This window comes from Simochromis diagramma, unplaced genomic scaffold (assembly GCF_900408965.1).
Source record: "Simochromis diagramma unplaced genomic scaffold, fSimDia1.1 OVJJ01000344.1, whole genome shotgun sequence".
In the NCBI taxonomy this organism is placed as follows: Eukaryota; Metazoa; Chordata; class Actinopteri; order Cichliformes; family Cichlidae; genus Simochromis; species Simochromis diagramma.
In genome coordinates this window covers 10,991,321-11,010,644 of record NW_024387375.1, presented here as the reverse complement: position 1 = coordinate 11,010,644, position 19,324 = coordinate 10,991,321, and the positions used below count along the sequence as shown (strand labels likewise).

The following is a 19,324-nucleotide window of genomic DNA, read 5'->3' as shown; positions in this document are numbered from 1 at the left end:
AGTTACGTCGTGATCATATCCAGAAATGGATCCTTAGAGCACTGCGGTAAAAATGTATATTGCTTACATTTAATAAGAGGTTGTTATAATAATGTGGTATGTAAGAGATCCCGTTACTGCTTTTATAAAGAGCAATGTAAAGAGAAAATATTTTAATACATGGTGGGGTTAAGGTTTTATATAGATTTATGGTTGGATTGGCAACTTTCCCTCTCAGTAAGTTTTAATTTCAATAAAAGTAAAAATAGAAAAAAAAAATCCATATACTTTTATTGTGAAGGTGCCTAGGTCATGTGTCCAAAAAAGGACCAATAAAAATGGAGAATGAGTTTAGTTTGCGGAAGCCGAGGAAGTAGCGTGTCGCCTTCGAAACGAGAGGACCAAATTTTTAAATAAGCCGATCCTCTGTAAAGTTTTATAAAGACTCTGGCCGCAAACATTAATTTAAGTGTGCTCGGCGCTGTTAAGGTCAGTGTTTCACGTGTTTAAATCTAGTGATGGGCAGATGAAGCCTCATGAAGCACTGAAGCTTTTCATCCAATTGGTTCACCCCAACGCGAAGCTTCTTGAAGCTTCATTTGCTCTAGCAGGACACCTACTGGACGTAAAAATATTCGTTGGCATGAATTTGAAGAGTGTGGCATTTTGCACACAGCCTGTAAATGTAAACAACAAAAGGAGAGTGTAAAACATGTATATTGTAGTGATGGCAGTATACTGTGTATATTTATGCTGGCAGTATGGAAAATGATTATTTGCGGCAAAGTTCGAACCGCTTCCTGAACCAGTCACGTGGTACAGCCGGGCAGCGAGGCTTCGGACGTCATCATTTTCAGCTCCTCCCATAAATGAAGCAAGCCTCGATACGCGCTTCGCGGAAACGCCCCCTCCATTACTCGACACACGCTTCGAAGCCTCGATACAGAACGTCACATCACTATTTAAATCCTCGCACGGCTCAACACATTCAGTTTTGTCGGTTATGTCAAAATCAGCGAAATGGAGCCCAAAAGAAGACGGGTCAAAACGTCTGCCCATCTATCAGCACAAAAGCAAACTAATTCAAGCTGTCAGAGACAGCAGCTTCCTGGTGGTCACCGGTGAGACTGGCAGCGGGAAAACCACACAACTCCCACAGTACCTGCATGAAGCAGGTAAGCTGACTTTTATTGTCAAACACACAGACATACTCTAATTCTGCACGTAAAGTCACCATATACATGCAGTGTACCTGAACTGAACCGTCTGAATAGTGCGAAGTTGGTGTGGCGACCATTAAATGAAAACGATGGCCAACTTTTGTCTGTTTGTTTTTTTCAGGTTTTTGTAAAGATGGCAAAATTGGCATCACTCAGCCGCGCAGGGTCGCTGCCATCACTGTTGCCCAGAGGGTAGCCCAGGAGATGCAGTGCACTCTGGGAAAGGAAGTTGGCTATCAGGTCCGCTTTGATGACTGCACGTCACAGGTAAAAAAAAAATCTAATAATTATAATACTACTACTACCTATAATAATAATAATAATAATAATAATAATAATAATATATAATAATTTATCCCCTGCAGAAAATACGTGTTTTCAGTATTTTTTTTGACACACACTTGTTTGTGCCTGAGCCAGGACACGGTGGTGAAGTACATGACAGACGGCTGTTTGCTGAGGGAGGTGCTGGCAGACCCTGCACTCTCTCAGTACAGTGTTATAATCTTGGATGAAGTCCATGAACGCAGCCTTAACACAGTGAGTCACCCTCCTCACCCAGAGTAATTAACATCATGTTGTTAGGACACTGACACATAACAAAGCTTATCAACTACCTTAAACCAAAACCTCCAAACACAAACAAACAAATGAACAAAAAACTGAATTACAGCCTTTAAAAAAAACAAAACAAATTCTGTGACGTCATATCTGTGGTGGGCCAAGGTTTACATGCACCCATCATGGGTAGCTCCTGCTACAATCGTACTCAAATGTTTTGGTAGTTAGAGGAGCATGCACTGTGTAGTCTTTAAAACAACATAGAAACATTAGATTAGTTAGAACTCATCTTTCAAGATAGCAAATATACAAAATGATTTAAAAACAACATAGGAGATTGAAACACTGAATGGGGTAAACAACTGCACTAAAGTTATCCATTCAAACACTGCCACCTTTTGGTGAAAGTTTTTTTTCTCTCCCCCTTTTAAGTTTGTTTCTCCGTGTGTTTTATTACAAGGACATTCTCCTGGGTTTAATAAAGAAAGTCTTCACTGACCCAGCCAAGGCCACCAAGGGCCGATCCTTCCCTCTGAAGGTGGTGGTGATGTCGGCCACTTTGGAAACGGACAAACTATCAGCTTTTCTTAGTAACTGCCCCGTCTTCGCTATTCCTGGGAGGACGTTTCCTGTAACCTGCACGTTTGGGTCGGCTGTTGGACCTAAAGATCTGGAAAGCACTGGTTATGTAAAAGAGGTACTCAGGGTCATCTGGAAATCAGGCACTGCTTCAGCCAATAATAATTATTAGTGATTAGGTAAGCTTAGATATGTTGTAGATTGATGTGTTTGGCTGGTGTTTATCAGATTTTACACCTTCTGCTCCACAGGTTGTGAAAGTGGCTCTGGACATTCACACTAGTGAAATGGCTGGGGATATTCTGGTGTTTTTGACAGGCAAATAATGATTAGTCTTCATCAAATATCAAGACTGCAACATACTCATTAAAAATAATATTGATAGTCAGCCACATTATTTCCTTTTTTTTTTGACAGGTCAGTCTGAGATTGAACACGCCTGTGACATGCTGTTTGAGAAAGCCGAGTGCATAGACTATCGCTATGATGTAACAGACCAATCAGTGGATGGCCTTCTCATTTTGCCCCTTTATGGATCCATGCCGACTGGTAAACGCACACAGTTGTGTCAGATTGAAGCCAGTGTCAGCTTTGTGTGGTGTTACTGTGATGTCATCTTCTTTTCTTTCTTTTTTTTTTTTCCTGTCTTAGATCAACAACGGCAGATCTTTCAGCCACCACCTCCAGGAATAAGAAAGTGTGTCGTGGCTACAAACATTGCTGCAACCTCTCTCACCATCAATGGCATAAAGTGAGTAAAGACTGTGGGTCCAGTGGTTTAACAGTCTCTCTCACACCTTTTTGCAAACACATCGTCATGCCATTCTTGTCCACGTTTAGGTACATTGTGGACAGCGGCTTCGTGAAGCAGCTCAACCACAATTCGAGGGTGGGCATGGATATCTTGGAGGTTGTGCCTATTTCAAAGTGAGTTTCTGAAAAAATTAAGTCATTTTAGACCTGCGTACAGCTTTAACAGAGACTTGATGTATCTTTTTTTGTAATCAGGAGTGAGGCGCAGCAGAGAGCAGGTCGAGCTGGAAGAACTTCACCTGGGAAATGTTTCAGAATCTATACCAAGGAATTCTGGGAGAAGTGTATGCCTGAATACACAATTCCAGAGATCCAGAGGACGAGTCTGACCGCTGTGATACTCACGCTGAAGTGCCTGGGAATTCATGATGTCATCAGGTATGTTTTTACCTCATTCTGTCTCAGTTTCTTATTCAGTGTAGTTTAACTAACTTTGCCTTCCTGTTGTCACCGATTTATTCATTAACAAGGTTGATTTGTTTTTAAGGTTTCCTTATCTGGACTGTCCAGAGGAAAGGTTCATACTAGAAGCACTAAAGCAGCTCTACCAGTTTGATGCCATCGACAGGTGAGTACAGTGGATTTAAAAGTCTACACACCTCTATAAAAGTTAGATTTTTTGCAATGTAAAATAATGACAGCAAGATAAATCACTTCCAAACTTTAATGTTAACTATAAGATGTGCCACCCAATTAAAAAAACAAACATGAATGCGTAAGTGTGTACACTCTTTTATAATAAGTGATATGACTATGGTCAAAACACACCAATCACCAATCTGCCATCAGTTAAAGTTCAGCTGTTCTTGTAGGATTTTGCTTACATTTACTTTAGTTGCATCTTACAAGCTGGTCCACAAAGAGCTTAGAAAGCATCATCGTTGGAAGGACAAAACTTTAGGTCATTAAATACACCACAAGACACAGCAAAGATTATCATCAACAAGTGGAGAAAATATTGTGCAAATGTTACTTCTGTAAATATCCACTCAATGAGCACTCAAAGTGCTTTCTACCACAAGTTTTATTCATCCAGTCACACGCACTCATACAGTGATTTTATGTATTACTTAAGTGCTTTATAACACTCACATACACTTTACGGATGCACTGAGGGCAACTGAGGGTTAGGCATCTTGCCCAAGGATACTTCGACATCAGGACTGGAGGAGTCGGAGCAATCCACCAACCATCTGATTGGTAGATAACCCACTCTACTGCCTGAGCCATAGTGACATTACTGTGAAAAGGACTACAGGAGCATTAAAGGAGCTGCCTGAACTTCTGGCAAGAGCTGGTTGTGCACTACATGTGACAGCAGTCCCTGTGGTTAAGGATGGCAAGATGGAAGCCTTTTCTGATAGAGAAAAACATCTGATCCCAGCTAAATTTTGCATACATTGAACAAACATGAAGTCTCCCAAAAGTGTGTTGGAAAATATGTTATAGTGTGATGTGGCCAAGGCTGAACGTTTTGGTCATAATTCCAAAAGGTTTGTTTGGCAGAAAAAACAGCATTGCACATCACCAAACGAGCACCATACCCATGGTGAACCATGGTGGTGGCAGGAACATGCTTTAGAGGCTGTTTTTCTTAAGCTGAGACTGGAATTTTAGTCAAGTGGGAGGAAATTACAAACAGTTCCAAATATCAGTCATTTTTGTCATAAAGTCTTCAGGTGTCTGCTAGAAAGATGAAGAGGAATTTCCCCTTTCACCACAACAATCCAAAGTATACACCCAAATCATCAAAGTAATGGCTTCACCAGTAGAAGATTGAAGTTTTAGAATGGCCCAGCACGAGCCCAGACCTAAATTCAATGGAAAATCTTTGAAGTGACCCGAAGAGGGCTGTGCACAGGATACGCTCTTGCAATTGGACAGCTTTGGAGCGCTTTTGCAAGGAAGAGTTGGCAAGTTACCAAGTTAACAATTGCTGTGCTGACTCCTACCCAAAAAGGACTCAATTTTGTATTAAAATCAAAAACGTCAACAAAGTGTTAGTGTTCATATTTATGCAACTAGATTATTGTACTTTAAAATTGATTTTATCTAAGTTTATATTGTTTATCAGTTTAATTATATGTGTTCTAGATCAGCGGTCCCCAACCTTTTTTGCGCCACGGACCGGTTTATGCCCGACAATATTTTTCACGGACCGGCCTTTAAGGTGTCGCGGATAAATACAACAAAATAAAACTAGTACCGGTACCAAAAAAAAGAAGATTTATTCATAACACACGTGAAAAGACCCAGGAAAACAGAGTTAACGATAAAACCGATAAAAACCCTGAAAACCATACATTTCACACCTGAGCCTCAACTCTCGCGGCCCGGTACCAAACGACTCACGGACCGGTACCGGTCCGTAGTCCGGGGGTTGGAGACCACTATTCTAGATCACAATAACCGTGGAAACGATTCTGAAATCATTTATCTTGGTCTTGTGATTTTTTTTTTTTTTTACATCACGAAACCATGGCATTTTATCAAGGATGTGTAGACTTTTTAAATCCAGTGTATTGTTGTTTTTTCAGGGGCATGAAATTTACACAAGACGTGTAAATTTCATGAGCTCTTATCTTCTTATCTCTTTGATGTTTGGGCTGTAGAAGAGGAAATGTGACAAAGCTTGGGGAGCTGATGGTGGAGTTCCCCCTACACCCAGGCCTCACCAGGGCCCTGCTCAAGGCTGCCTCCCTCGGCTGCCAAGACCTGTTGCTTCCTGTGGCGGCCATGCTGTCGGTGGAGAACATCTTCATCAGGCCAGGTCCGCAGTAAATTTTAATGTTGATAATTTAAAGGAAATGTCTTCTAACAGAGACAATAAGCTATACATACAATACAGTCCATTTATTTACTGATATGCTGTTTTATTTGTGTATGTATTTCACATTCTACCAAATGGGGAAGGCAGGTGACATGGTATGAAATAAAGCTTTCGGCTCACAAAGTGTTGGCTGATCTCTTGTTCCCCTCAGGCCACCCTGATAAGCAGAAAGAGGCAGATAAGAAGCACCGAGCGCTGGCTGCAAAGACTGGCAGTATGAACGACTTTGCCACACTTCTCAGTGTCTTTCAGTCCTGCAAATCCAGGTGAAGAAAATAATCGATTAGTACTACAAGATGCATTTCTATTTTCCACTTCTTCCTCTAGAACTTCACATTGCATGACTTTATCTGTGAGCCGCTGTGTGAGCCTCTTATTTGCTCTATAGTGATCGACCTTCAGCGTGGTGTAAAGAGAACTGGATCCACTGGAGGGCGCTGAAGTCAGCCTTTAGTGTGGAGACTCAGCTACGAGACATCCTCCACCGACTCCAGCAGGTAAAGCTTTTTGACATCACTGCGACGCTCTGCTAATTTGTTCATATTGCTTCTCATTGTTTGTGGATCTGCCTGCTTGCTTTCTAGAAAAAAGATTTCCCTGTAGAAACATTTGATGGCAACAAGAGTGAACTCTTTAGGCGATGCCTCTGCACAGGATACTTCACTAACGTTGCAAGAAGGTATCTGAAATGATGCTATGCGGCCTCATTTGGGGATTCATTATATATAAAAGATAATAAATTCACGGTGGTTGTTGATGTTTTCCTTTTCCCATCCCACATAGGTCTATTGGAAAGGTGTTTTGTACAATGGATGGCCATGGATCAATGGTTCACATTCATCCATCCTCATCTGTAAATGATTTTTAAAAATGTTTTTGCTTTAAATAATTCTCCGTATTCAAACTGCAACATAAACTTACTCTGAGTTTTTCTTGTGGCTTCAAGCTATTTGACCAGGAGGGAGAGCTGAACTGGGTCATCTTCCATGATGTGCTGGCGACATCACGGGTGTACATCCGGACTGTTTGTCCTATTCGATATGAATGGGTGAAAGATTTATTACCCAAACTCCATGAAGTGGACGCCTATGAACTGAGCAGTGTGGCGAGAGAAGAAGTTACAGCCGAGGAAATGACAAAATGGGAGTCCAGGGAAGCCGCCAAAAGACAATCAGGTTGTTAAAAGTAGAATCTGAGGCAGAGCCTTCAGCTTTCAGGCCCCTCTTCTGTGAAACCAACTCCCAGTTTGGATTTGACTTCTCTCACCTCTTTTCACCATGTGTTAAACACCACTCTAAAAGTAATCATTCTGGTTCTGCGAGAGATTTATTCTTCTTAAAAGGGAGTTTTTTCTTTCCACTATGACCAAGTGCTTGCTTATAAGGGGTCGTGGGATTTTCTCTGTATTTGTGTAGGGTCCTTACCTTACACTATAAAGCACTTTGAGGCAACTGTTGGTGTGATTTGGTACTATATTAAATTGAAGAGGATAAAACTGAATTGTCAGAATATGTATTTATGATGTATGTATTTATTTATTGTTATAAATATTGTGGTTCTTGGTCTGTACTCACATTACTGACAGATACCATCAAAAATAGCTCAAAGAGGGTGAATTTAAAAGGGTTAACCTGTGCGGTGCTTTTCTGTTTGTTTGTTTTTTTTAATCTTCCAGAGGTTTCTGATGAGGATGCAATGAAGAAGCTGGAGAAGCGAAACGACGAAACCACAGTGAGCGAAGCTCGTGCTCGCTACCTGCAGCGAAAGCAGCAAAGGCAGCAGAGTAAACCTCTCTGATGTTTTTAAGGAAGTGATTCATACGCTATAATACAAAGGAGCAGTTTTAGAAGACATTTAAATAATAAAATGTGTAGTGGTAATAAAATCGCCTCTGTCTTCTTTAATCCCTCCACTTTACATGCTACACTGCAGCTGTGACTCTGTTTGCTTTTAAAACTCCTAGCTGACTGACTTGATCCATTAACATTAATTTGGCTTGTTTCACACGACTGCCTCCCTGTCACTCAGTCCAGCTCTTTCAGGCTAAGGTTACAGCAAAGCACTTGATGTACTTTCACACTGACCGTTCAGGTGCAGTGGACCCCTCTCTGGTCTCGTACGTCACTTCCTTTTAGTGTGAGTCTGCGGGGCCGCTGTACTGTCTGGCTGGGACGGAGGGCTTCAGTGCTAACCTTATTAAACTCCAAAGAGGCGTTTTCTTTTCTCCTGGATTGTTCTTTTTAATTACTTGTCATCGCATTTACCTGCCCAGCACTTCGCACCTTAGTGGAATCGGTTCCCTGGTCTGTTCACACACGTTTCAACAGAGCACTGCAGCAGCGACTTGAGCAAGCACGCCGCCGCTACCGCTGTTGTTGTCAGAGAAGAAAACAAGCTCGGCGAGCAGTCCGCTAAGCTGTGTGATCATTGACAGAGTTCAATACACACACGCTTCCAGTGATATCTGAGGGTAGCTCTGCGATAGCGTAGCTCCGAGCCTTTTCAAAGAAGCGACGGCTGGGACTTCTTCGTTGTCACTGAAGCCGAGGTAAGAACAACCAGAGTAACGAGAAATACCGCAAACGGCTAACTAACATGCTAACTAGCTGCTAGCTTGAGGGATATTTTGGCTAGCTGCCTTGTTTGGTCGTAATGCGGTCACGGTCAGTGTCCTCGCTGCTACCTGACGCGCCACTTGGCCTAGCTGCACATCGGCTATAATGTTAGCTGGGAGTGTTGTAACTACTCTACTCATAAGCTAGAGAAGCTTTGAGCCCGCTTTGGACTTGGAGGAGTAGCATTTGTTGACTTTGTTTCAGTTAGCTAGCTACACCACTGGAGGATGTGGACGTGTTAACGTTACGGTAATGTTTACGTTTGGCAGCTTGTGGTCGCGCTGAGTACGGTGCTTAGTTTTAAATTTGAATTAAATTATATTTTCCGACAGAGTAGCAGCATATATGTCGGCTTGCCTCCGTTTCTTTAAGAGTTGCTGCATTTTAGGGCAAAAAACAACCTTAACGCTTGGCTGGTAGTGTTGGGAGGAGAGGTCACGTCTGTAAAAACAAAGGGGTGTAAGTTTACAAGGAAATGTCCTCCTTGTTTATTATCTCAGAGAGCAATTACCTATTATTCTGGCCAAGCTGTGATAACTAAGGATAGTCATAAAAAAAAAGAAAGTCTGAAGTCGAGGGGAGCCTTATCTGTTTCATCTTTGTAAACAAGGCAGTTCAAACAGTCTTTGTGACTGTACGCACTGTAATATTCAACCCCTTCATTTTCACCGAAACGCTGCGAAATTCCGGTAAACCTATTATCTAACATAAGCTGTTGATTCAGGACTGACCCTGGATCACCAAGGCCTCTCCACAAACATTTAACAAGAGCCGTTGTTGCTTTTTGATATTACACAGCGTTTCAGCCATTTCACTGTTAGATGAGCGGCATTGATTTCCTGATCACTTTCACTTGGCCATTGCTCGAATACGAGGATCTACTACGTTTGGCTATAACGTGACAGTAAAAAAAACAAACAAACAAAAAAACCCACCGGGGGGTGGTAAAGATTTGTCAGAGATTTGCATGAGATAATGATGACGGCACCTGGAGTGGTCATGATAATGATGTGCAAATTGCAGCAGTTTTCTTTTGTTGTGGAGTTGCTTTTCAAAGCGGCAGAAGGTGGAGAGTTTACTCAGGCACATTGCTGCAATGACAGCAGTCAGATAGGCATCAAGAGCAACACTTTTTTTTCTTCTTTGTGCATGTGTGTCAGTTTCAGTTTGTCTTCACCGTTTTGCTTCCTTTAGGCACAGTGTCTTCTCGTATTCATTTTCGTTCCCCTGCACCTTAGTGAACATTAAAAACAATTACTTGAGGCTATGTGTTCCTATTCAAAGTGAGGAACCGAATTGTCCATTCATGGAACGTTTTTAGTAGTTATCGACAACTAACATTACACTTTTCCCATAATCCTGTGCAGCTCTGCGTGTTTCTTATTTAAATGAATGTAGATAACCTACTTAACTTGGCTTTTTAACTGGCTTTGTTGTATTTTACCTTTCATGCTCTTCTTGGTTATTCTCAATTTAACTGGCGTGCTTGGTTCTTTCCTCCAGGTATTTCTTTCTTTTTTTTTGTTGTTGTTATCTGAGCCACAGTGAGGCACTTGACCAATAAGAACAGCTTGCACAATTTCCACCAACCTGTCTGCAGCCCCCTCCCTACCCAGACAGTCTTCTGCCCCAGCATGAATGAAGTCAGTGTTGTGAGAGAGGGATGGCTCCACAAGAGAGGTAAGGGGACCTTTGTGTTCAACATCCATCACCTGAGTCTGCATTAAATGACATAATTTTATATTTTAAGTATTAGCTACTTCTCATGAGCTTGTCAGGGGTTACTTTATTGACAGAGAACAGCTGTAACAGCCTTATTGGATTCCCAGTGTAATGATGTTCGAGTACATCTATAGGAAAGTCACTATATATATAATCACTGGCCTCTCTCTTTAAAAAAAAAAAATTAATAAATAAATAATCTGTTTTTCAGGTGAATATATTAAAACATGGCGTCCTCGTTACTTCATCTTAAAGAGCAATGGCTCCTTCATTGGCTACAAAGAGAAGCCTGAGGTGTCCAGTGACCACAACCTCCCACCACTCAACAACTTCTCTGTCGCAGGTCAGCTTTCCCTTCTGGCTGACAAACTTGAGTCAGTGCAATATCTAAACTCTGTTTTATTGTTGGTGCCTTCAGCTGAAGTGTCTGTGCTTTTGCAGAGTGCCAGCTGATGAAGACGGAGCGCCCCAAGCCCAACACGTTTGTCATTCGGTGTCTGCAGTGGACCTCCGTTATTGAGCGGACTTTCCATGTAGACAGCAATGAGGAGAGGTAAGACTTCCCACTCTCTGTGGGAAAAGTGTCGATCACAGTGGCTTTAGGCTGGTGCATCTTAAAATTCAGTTTACTTGTGAAAATGGCTTTTGTCTGTAATTTGTCTCTCCATACTACATAAATATCCTAAAAATGAACTTAAATATTGTTCAGAGATGACATAAACTCTGCTTGAGCTCAATAAACCTTGTTTTCTTTATCATCATTTGCAGAGCGCTGTTTCACTAGAACCAGACTCCAGTTATTTATTTATTATTTATATCCAGTTATTATTTAATTGCTCTGAAGTGGATTTTGCCCTTTCTTTTGTTTCAGATACATAACAAGTTTAAATAAGTGAACTGATCATACATGTGTGGTCTTGGAGATTACAGATTTAAAACAACAGCAGAGTTTTATATAGCGTTGCCATGGTATCCAAATGTTGGCAATATGTTTTTTAATTTATATGATACAAAATCCTTTGTGTAACCAAGTTGATTTTAGTATGTAGTTTTGATCACATCTTAAAACAGCTTTAAAAGAATAAAAACGGAAAGACACAGAATGGACCAGAATTAATCCAGAGTCGATAAATGGGTCATTGTTAACCACACTCACTGAAAGCCATTTAGTTTCCAAGTATGAGCAGCCATCATAATCTAAAGAGAATTCAGGGCCAGATTAGGCCTGATTATTCACCTCTAACCCAAGCATTCGTCATTGGGCTTTGTTTACATCGTCTCTGCCAAGTAGCAAATCCCAGCAGCCCCTAGATGACTAGTACACGGATTATCCTTTACCTTCTAAACTTAGCATGCTAGACTACAGATTTTCCCACTGAGATTTATTTAAATTTTGACTACTTTGATGCGTGTGTGTTGCTCCAATCAGGGAGGAATGGATGCGATCGATCCAGGCGGTAGCAAACAGCCTGAAGAGTCAGCAGCAGGATGAGGAGCCCATGGAGATCAAATTTGGCTCCCCGAGTGACAGCAGTGGCATGGAGGACATGGAGATTGCTGTGTCCAAATCCCACACAAAAGTGGTCAGTATTTGCACAAGCAGTGCCTGGCAGCTGAGTGTATGCTGTGTTTGTCCAGCTAAGCTCATCTTTATTGAGCAAGTTGTTCAAACTTTAAGCCTCTTTCTCAAAGCTTTTTTTTTTTCCCTTGGTTTTGATGAAGCAATCTTTAAAGGAGTTCAGGGTAACATTTCATTATATATTTTATCCATTGCTAAGTCACTTCAATATATTTTGAAGATTGTTGAAAATAACAACCAGTGAGGTTGTTATTGAGTATTAAAAACATATAACATGTATAGCTGTTAATGTGTACTGATCAAATACAAGTTTGTTGTTCTGTAAAGAAGTCTTAATTTATGGGGTAAAAGTGTTCCTATCACGTCTTATCCCAGTTGAAGTGTTCTGCTTTACTTTGTGTTTGTGCGATATAATTCAAATTGTGATCTGCCTCCTTGTCACCTCCCTTACATTCTGTACACCAGAGGCCTGCACAAGTCTTTGAAGTAATTCTTTGAAATGAATATGAGTCCATCTTGTTGCTTTTGTTTCTCATGCAGTATGAAAAATTAGCAATATTTTGAACTACATCATTTCATAACATGTTGCCTGTCATTAACACGAGAAATCAACATGCTAGGATACATCAGCAGTGTCCAGTAGCTGTTACTTTACATTTTAGATAGAGGTAGCTCTGATGTATTTATACATAAGAACACATCTTCAGTCCGATCAGAGTTCGAAGATGAAACATTGGTGGCATCTTTGAGAGTTGAGTTCAAGAGCACTCGTAGACCCATTAATTTGTCTCGGCTGATCTTTGACCTCTGTTTTCTCAGACTATGAGTGACTTTGACTACCTGAAGCTTCTGGGCAAAGGGACATTTGGTAAAGTGATCCTGGTGAAGGAGAAGGCCACAGGGATGTACTATGCCATGAAAATCCTGCGCAAAGAAGTTATCATTGCTAAAGTGAGTCCTGTCACATCAATATGTGTAGTAGCAGAATTCTGAGCAGGTAGTTAGGTGTTGTTTACACTCCAAGTACTGAATGTGTGTTTATATTTAGGATGAGGTGGCACACACAGTTACAGAAAGCCGAGTTCTCCAAAACACACGGCATCCTTTTCTAACGGTGGGTAACGGTGCATCTATTGTTGTTTCAGTTTCTGCTTTCCTACAATGACTGGACTTTCATCAGCATAACACAGTCAGTAATTCATCTTCCCTCTTTTACAGACACTAAAATATGCATTTCAAACACACGACCGGCTATGCTTCGTGATGGAGTATGCAAATGGAGGAGAAGTAAGTCTTCCTCTTTCTCTTACTGTTGTGTTATTTCTTTGCGTGACCTTTTGGAAAATGGCTAGTTGCAGAAGGGCAAAAACATAGAGGACACTGCAGTATTGGGTCACATTAATGAATAAAAAAGAATAGGTTTGATTTGAGAAATGTATTCCAATGTGCCTTTTTCTTTTCAGGAAATCCAATGTCTTGAGAGGATTTACGAATATTTTTTTGAGCTCATTCCTGTTTTTAATTCTCTTGCAGCTCTTCTTTCACTTATCCCGGGACAGAGTATTCACAGAAGACAGGGCTCGATTCTACGGTGCAGAAATAGTGTCAGCACTGGAGTATCTTCATTCACGCAATGTAGTTTACAGGGACCTGAAGGTAGGAGGATTTCTGGCTTTGACTGTATAACAGTAATGTATACATATATTAAGGAGGGATGGGAGGGATATATAGGGATTAGCTAGTAAGGGAGTAATGACTTGATAGCATCATTACTCCATGCAGCATCTCTGATGCAACACATCAAAACATCCAAGTTTTGCAGTCACACTGCAACAGGACAACAAATAAGCACTTTTAATATGTACAATAAGTATGCGATTGTAAATTATTTTCCCAGCATGGCTGTGGGCTGATTTGACTCTAATTTGAATTTCTCCCCGCACAGCTGGAGAACCTCATGTTAGACAAGGACGGCCACATAAAGATAACAGACTTCGGCTTGTGTAAAGAAGGGATCACAGACGGTGCCACCATGAAAACCTTCTGTGGAACCCCGGAGTACTTGGCACCAGAGGTAATTCAGTGGTTGCTTTTATTGTCATGAGGGTGGTTTGTGGACAGTATGATGTAAAAAGGCACCAGTGACACAGAGCTGGATGAGGCAAGTGGGATAGATGATAAACAATATTACCTTGATAAAAGGACCAGTCACAGTATTCAAAGTGGCCATTTTATCAGAGGATGTCTGTTGCCACCTTGTTCCCAATTTTCTTTTGTGATGGAAAAAATGTTTACTGATATTCCTGCACCGCTATTTTCATTGTTTGGTTTCTTTCTCAACACTTTTCATTTCTACCCTGTCAGGTGCTGGAGGACAACGATTATGGTCGAGCAGTGGACTGGTGGGGATTGGGTGTAGTGATGTATGAGATGATGTGTGGCCGATTGCCTTTTTACAACCAGGACCATGAGCGCCTCTTTGAGCTTATCCTAATGGAGGAGATCCGCTTCCCCAAGAACCTGGCTCCTGAGGCCAAGGCCCTGCTGGCAGGCCTGCTTAAAAAAGATCCCAAACAGAGGCAAGTTGTCCCATCACAATAAGCACTACTTTATGAATATTATGAAGAATAATTAGAGAGAATTAAATGGCTAAGTTGAACCTTAAAGATTTTTACAGCCACTTAACCAAAAATAAACCGCCTAAAATATGTTTTTGATTAAAGCTTAAAATTCTTGAATACATGAATATTTATTCATTGTTTTGAACTTTATCTGCAGCATAATGGATACATGGCAGCAGTTCAGCTGCACTTGTTGCACTCTGTTAGTTTTCTGAATCTTCCACTGTGCTCAGGGGCACCATGTATTCAGCTATAAAAGGAGTAACCATGTTATTTAAGCCCATGTTCTTTCTTGATTTGTTTTGGCTCAGGATAATGGCCATAAACAGGAATGTAATTAGTTGTTGTTTTGACCAAGCACTGCGTTTCTGGTAATAGTTGGAGAACTGCTAATATTAGCACATTAAGGACTGCCTGCAGGCTTACTAACACATTGTATATGGTAAGGAAATGAAAAATAAATTTGTCTACAAATTGGTAAATATAAGTCAGTGGAGACCAACACAACAAGTGCTTGTTGTGCCCATCTAATGACTGTGTTTTGTACATTTATTTGTAGCTGGTGAGTGTGTGGGTGGTGGTGACGATGATGGTGTTTTTGTTGTGTTTACAGGCTCGGAGGTGGTCCAGACGATGCCAAAGAAGTGATGAGCCACAAGTTCTTCACCTCCATAAACTGGCAGGATGTCATTGACAAAAAGGTGAGATGAAAACAAACGATGGGGGAAACTGGATGACCGGCATGCGAACTGACTGATTTCCTTCCTCTCCTCAGCTTATTCCACCCTTCAAGCCACACGTAACGTCCGAGACGGACACGCGCTACTTTGACGACGAGTTCACAGCACAATCTATTACAATAACTCCTCCAGACAAGTGTAAGTGCACTTAAGTGGCTGCTTTTCTTTGTGCTTGGATTTATTTTTCTAAGCAGCTCTAAGTTTTTTTTTTTGTTTTTGTTTTTTTTATGTCTAGTTTCATCTTTGTATCATCTTCTTCTCTCCCCTCCAGATGACAGTTTAGACGTAGAGGATTCAGATCAGCGTACTCACTTCCCTCAGTTCTCCTACTCTGCCAGCATACGGGAATGATCCCTCAGACTTTTGAATGAGCAGGCAGGCTGACACACGATCACAATCCCACATACACACTTGCACTGCTGAGGAAATTTGAACGACACCAACAATTAAAAAAAAAAAAAAAAAAAAAAGTAACAAAAAAAATAAAGGAAAAAGAAAGTGGCACAAGACACATTTTCATTCTGTTTTTAACGCACACATACTGGCAAATCAGACAAGACACAGATCATAGTAGTAGGGAATGAACACACACAGACCCCGAATGACTGACCTCAGCAGGTTGGTGTGGATAGACTGGCAGCTTTGTCTCTGTAAGTCCTCTCAGGGCTTGCGTTAGGCTTCCCTGCGGGACCTCTGCTGCAACACATCAGAGCCTTGACACTTTGAAAACCAGGTTATGCCAGCAAGTAACACCTCTTTACCAGCTGTTCCATGCTTCACACACACAAATAAACACACACCAAAATCTACCAACTCATGCACAGACTGCATAAATGTACTTGATAGAGTTTTACAAACTCTATCAAGTACAGTATAATCAAGATTGGGAAAATCACAGCAATTTGATGATGGGGGAGACAAAGTTTGATTTCATCACTTGTTACGGTTTTAAATGTAAAGCCATATTTCTGCATTTTTTTTTTTTTTTTTTTTTTTTTTTAACAAGTGCTCTTTCTGGAACTTGCTGTTACAAATCAAGAGTGGGATTTTCCCTACAGTTGGGTTAAAGGGGGGCAATAAGGAAGAGGAGAAGGGTAAGGAGGGGTTGCCATTACTGTTTGCACTGCGTGTGTGTGTGTGCGTGTGTGTATGCAAATGGTCGAGCAGATGTGTGAACGTATGTGCATATAGGGTGCAAGAGAATGTATGAACAACCATTTTGAGTCTCAGCCATCCATTCGTGTCTGTTTTTATGCACGATGTTTTGGTTTTGTTTTTAACTCTGAACTTTTGCTGGAATATGGACAAGAGAGGACGCCGCCGAGCACACTAAACACGCTGGGTGTTTTGTTTTTGTTTTGTTTTTTCTTAAGGGAACAGGCATGTCATTTATGATTGGCTGGCTTACTGCTAAGTTGAATCAGTCTGGATTATAAACTGGGATCGTGTGTATGGCTCACATTTGCTTTAAAATACTGCATTAAATTTATCTTGATGCAGCAGACAAGCTCTTAGCATCCAAAGTGTGCGACTAACTTGTAGCCAGTTGAAAGTCTAAGCAAGTTTTCCTTCAGGCTAGCCGAACTTCCATGTTGAAGCAGTAGGAATAGAAAGAAATCCCCCCCCCCCCAACCTGTCTACAGAGACCAATCTAGAGGAGAATAGACATCTACTGCTCTCACTGTCTCACTGGAGAATTTGGTACCAGTCGTTTATTTTCAATCTGTATTACCAATTTTTTTTTTTTTTTTTTTTTTTTTTTTTTTTTTTTAAATTTAGCCTGTGGGTGTCTCCCCTGTATTTAGAGAATGAGCGTTCAATCATTGGTAAGAGGCCAAAATTTGACTGAGTTGTTAAACACTTCACATGATTCCACCTTTGATGTTTAGTCTTTGTGTTTTTAGGGTTTTTTTTTTTTCTTTTCTTAAATTCTGTGTTGAAGCACTTAAATCTGTGTAGCTGTACATCTGGAGCAACAGTCTGCAGGTTTACAATCAGACTAAAAGCTGCGTGAGCTGTTTGACCGACCTTCAGCCTGCGAAAGAGGAGGAACTGATGGAAACGCGAGCGCTGATGGTGAAATAATAAAAGCCCTGAACATGATATTGAAAGAGTACTCAAATTGATGAACGTGTATTCCATAATGCTGGAAGAGGATGCTGGTTGCTCTTTGAACTTAACTAAAGGAACATCAAAACTATTGTTTTTTTTGTTTTGGTTTTTTTTTTTTGTATGTCATCATTTTTTGTTTGGTTTTTTTTCATTCCCCCCCCATCTATTTCTCAAACCTTTGAAGACACATTGTCTTGTTTGAGTATACGTTATATAAGATATATATTAAACTTTTTTTTAAACCACTTTCTTTTAAGTTCTTCATTTCAAGGGGATTCCACGTGAGGATTGCTTATGTAGCAATTTGACTTGCATTGTCACATCAGACACATCAAAAATGAATTTAATGGTTTTATTATTAATAATAATAATAAGCTGATATTAGAATAGTTTTGAGGGGAGGGAAAAAATGGAAGTTTGTCACTTTTTACTTAAAGAGACATTTGCCCCAAAATGGGTTAATTGTGAACAAGCCAAGAGCAGCACTTGACTGAACTTACTGTGTATATAAATATTTTCTGCAACAAATCAGCATTCTCTGGGACATCCCTCGTGTCATGTCACATCTTTATTTCTTCAATTTTAAGTTTGTGTGAATGTTGTGGTGTGACAGAGCGTGCCTGTGAGTGAAAGTGGTGAAATGGACACAAGAATCTAAAGGCCCCTGCTCCTCAAATGATGATGATTATGTGGTGATCAAATGGCTTTGATTTACAGTTCACAACTCCAGCACCTCTTCTCACTGGCTCAGGCACAGCCATCATACTCTAGCCTAGCGTCCTGCGTTTTGGAAACAGCAGGATCAGATATCAGAACCATTGCACTGATGGACTCCACTGTGGACTTGCCTTCATTGCTGTCACGGCCATAAGGGGGTGCTGCTGGACTTCTTTTGATATTGGTTGTGAAGCCATACACTGAACCTCGCTGCTGGCCACGCTTTAAGCAATGCTTCAATGCTAAACATGCAAGTTAATACCCCTGACCTCTCCTGTAGGCGTACACGGGCACAACAAGTGCCTCTTTATTATTTTGTAAATACCAAAAAAAAAAAAAAGAGAAGCAGTTAGATGGGGAATGCAGCATTAGTAGAAGGGGAGGCCTGCAGCTTCGTAGTGTTTGATTTGCAGCTTTACTATGGTTATCTTGCTTCTTTGTATATTTGAATGTGATCAGCAGTCAGGAATGTCACACCTGATGCCGGTATAAAAGATTTTTCCCCCCCCTTTTTTTTAATATAGATATTTTTTTTGCTTGTTGCTGTTAGTTAAGGCTCAGAGGGCAATGAAAAAAAGCAATCTCTAAGGGGAGGACTTTGTCCTGGAAGGCATTTCCAGCCCCCTTTTGCAAGACTTTACAATGTAACGGGTGATACCTGCTACAGTATGGTAGCTTATAACATTTGCAACTATAATGTGCCAGTAAACATTTTTACTGAAGAAATCTGTGTGTGTTTTTCTTTCATGAACTTGGTCAGTGTAAGCTACATATACATGCACTCCATTTCCTGGATAAGGTTGTCAACTAAAGGGACTGTACGTTTAGATTAATGTTACACAATGAGTGTTATTTATTAGAATTTAAATATTGATGCATATTAGGCCAGAAATAAATTCAACCCAGACCTAGTTGAAGCCATGAGATGCTTTGAAATACCATTTGTGCAATTATTTGAGAAAGGACATTTCCTACAAGCCAATTCTAGCAACTCAATTATTACATCATTTTGTAATTCGACGATTGCACTATGATAGCTTTGTTTGTATTATAAAACTAGTGAAGGAACATGGCCTCGCGTTGACCTTCGTGGGGTTGCATAAAATGCCCCAATTATGAGAGTATAATATAACCGTTAGCATTGTTCGATCTCACTAAAACGTAAGTCGCGGTGGACAAAACATTTCATTTAAGACTTAAAGTTCATCTTTTTCCTTGAACTACGCAGATGAATTT

At 40.6% G+C, this 19,324-nt stretch overlaps 2 protein-coding genes across 4 annotated transcripts; both read left to right on the top strand.

Moving 5' to 3' along the window:
- Window positions 1–329: 329 nt before the first annotated feature.
- Window positions 330–7,867, top strand: dhx40 (DEAH (Asp-Glu-Ala-His) box polypeptide 40). Its single transcript, XM_040008592.1, has 18 exons — window positions 330–489; window positions 946–1,154; window positions 1,321–1,466; window positions 1,620–1,739; window positions 2,221–2,457; window positions 2,591–2,657; window positions 2,757–2,888; window positions 2,991–3,090; window positions 3,180–3,266; window positions 3,348–3,530; window positions 3,640–3,720; window positions 5,765–5,922; window positions 6,134–6,248; window positions 6,371–6,479; window positions 6,567–6,661; window positions 6,766–6,835; window positions 6,929–7,157; window positions 7,658–7,867. Exons 2-18 carry the CDS (start codon window positions 983–985, stop codon window positions 7,777–7,779), a joined length of 2,223 nt encoding a protein of 740 aa, XP_039864526.1. The 5' UTR covers window positions 330–489; window positions 946–982; the 3' UTR covers window positions 7,780–7,867.
- A 274-nt stretch (window positions 7,868–8,141) lies between these two features.
- Window positions 8,142–18,814, top strand: akt2 (v-akt murine thymoma viral oncogene homolog 2). Of its 3 annotated transcripts, none has more exons than XM_040008595.1 (14): window positions 8,142–8,530; window positions 10,198–10,277; window positions 10,531–10,662; window positions 10,761–10,872; window positions 11,749–11,902; window positions 12,718–12,849; window positions 12,947–13,012; window positions 13,117–13,185; window positions 13,432–13,554; window positions 13,844–13,972; window positions 14,263–14,477; window positions 15,133–15,220; window positions 15,295–15,397; window positions 15,531–18,810. In XM_040008595.1, exons 2-14 carry the CDS (start codon window positions 10,232–10,234, stop codon window positions 15,608–15,610), a joined length of 1,449 nt encoding a protein of 482 aa, XP_039864529.1. In that variant the 5' UTR covers window positions 8,142–8,530; window positions 10,198–10,231; the 3' UTR covers window positions 15,611–18,810. The 3 variants fall into 3 exon arrangements, with proteins under 3 accessions (XP_039864529.1, XP_039864527.1, XP_039864528.1); XM_040008593.1 differs by having other exon boundaries at window positions 8,143–8,530; window positions 10,101–10,277; XM_040008594.1 differs by lacking the exon at window positions 8,142–8,530 and adding an exon at window positions 8,572–8,846 and having other exon boundaries at window positions 10,101–10,277; window positions 15,531–18,814.
- Window positions 18,815–19,324: the final 510 nt, after the last annotated feature.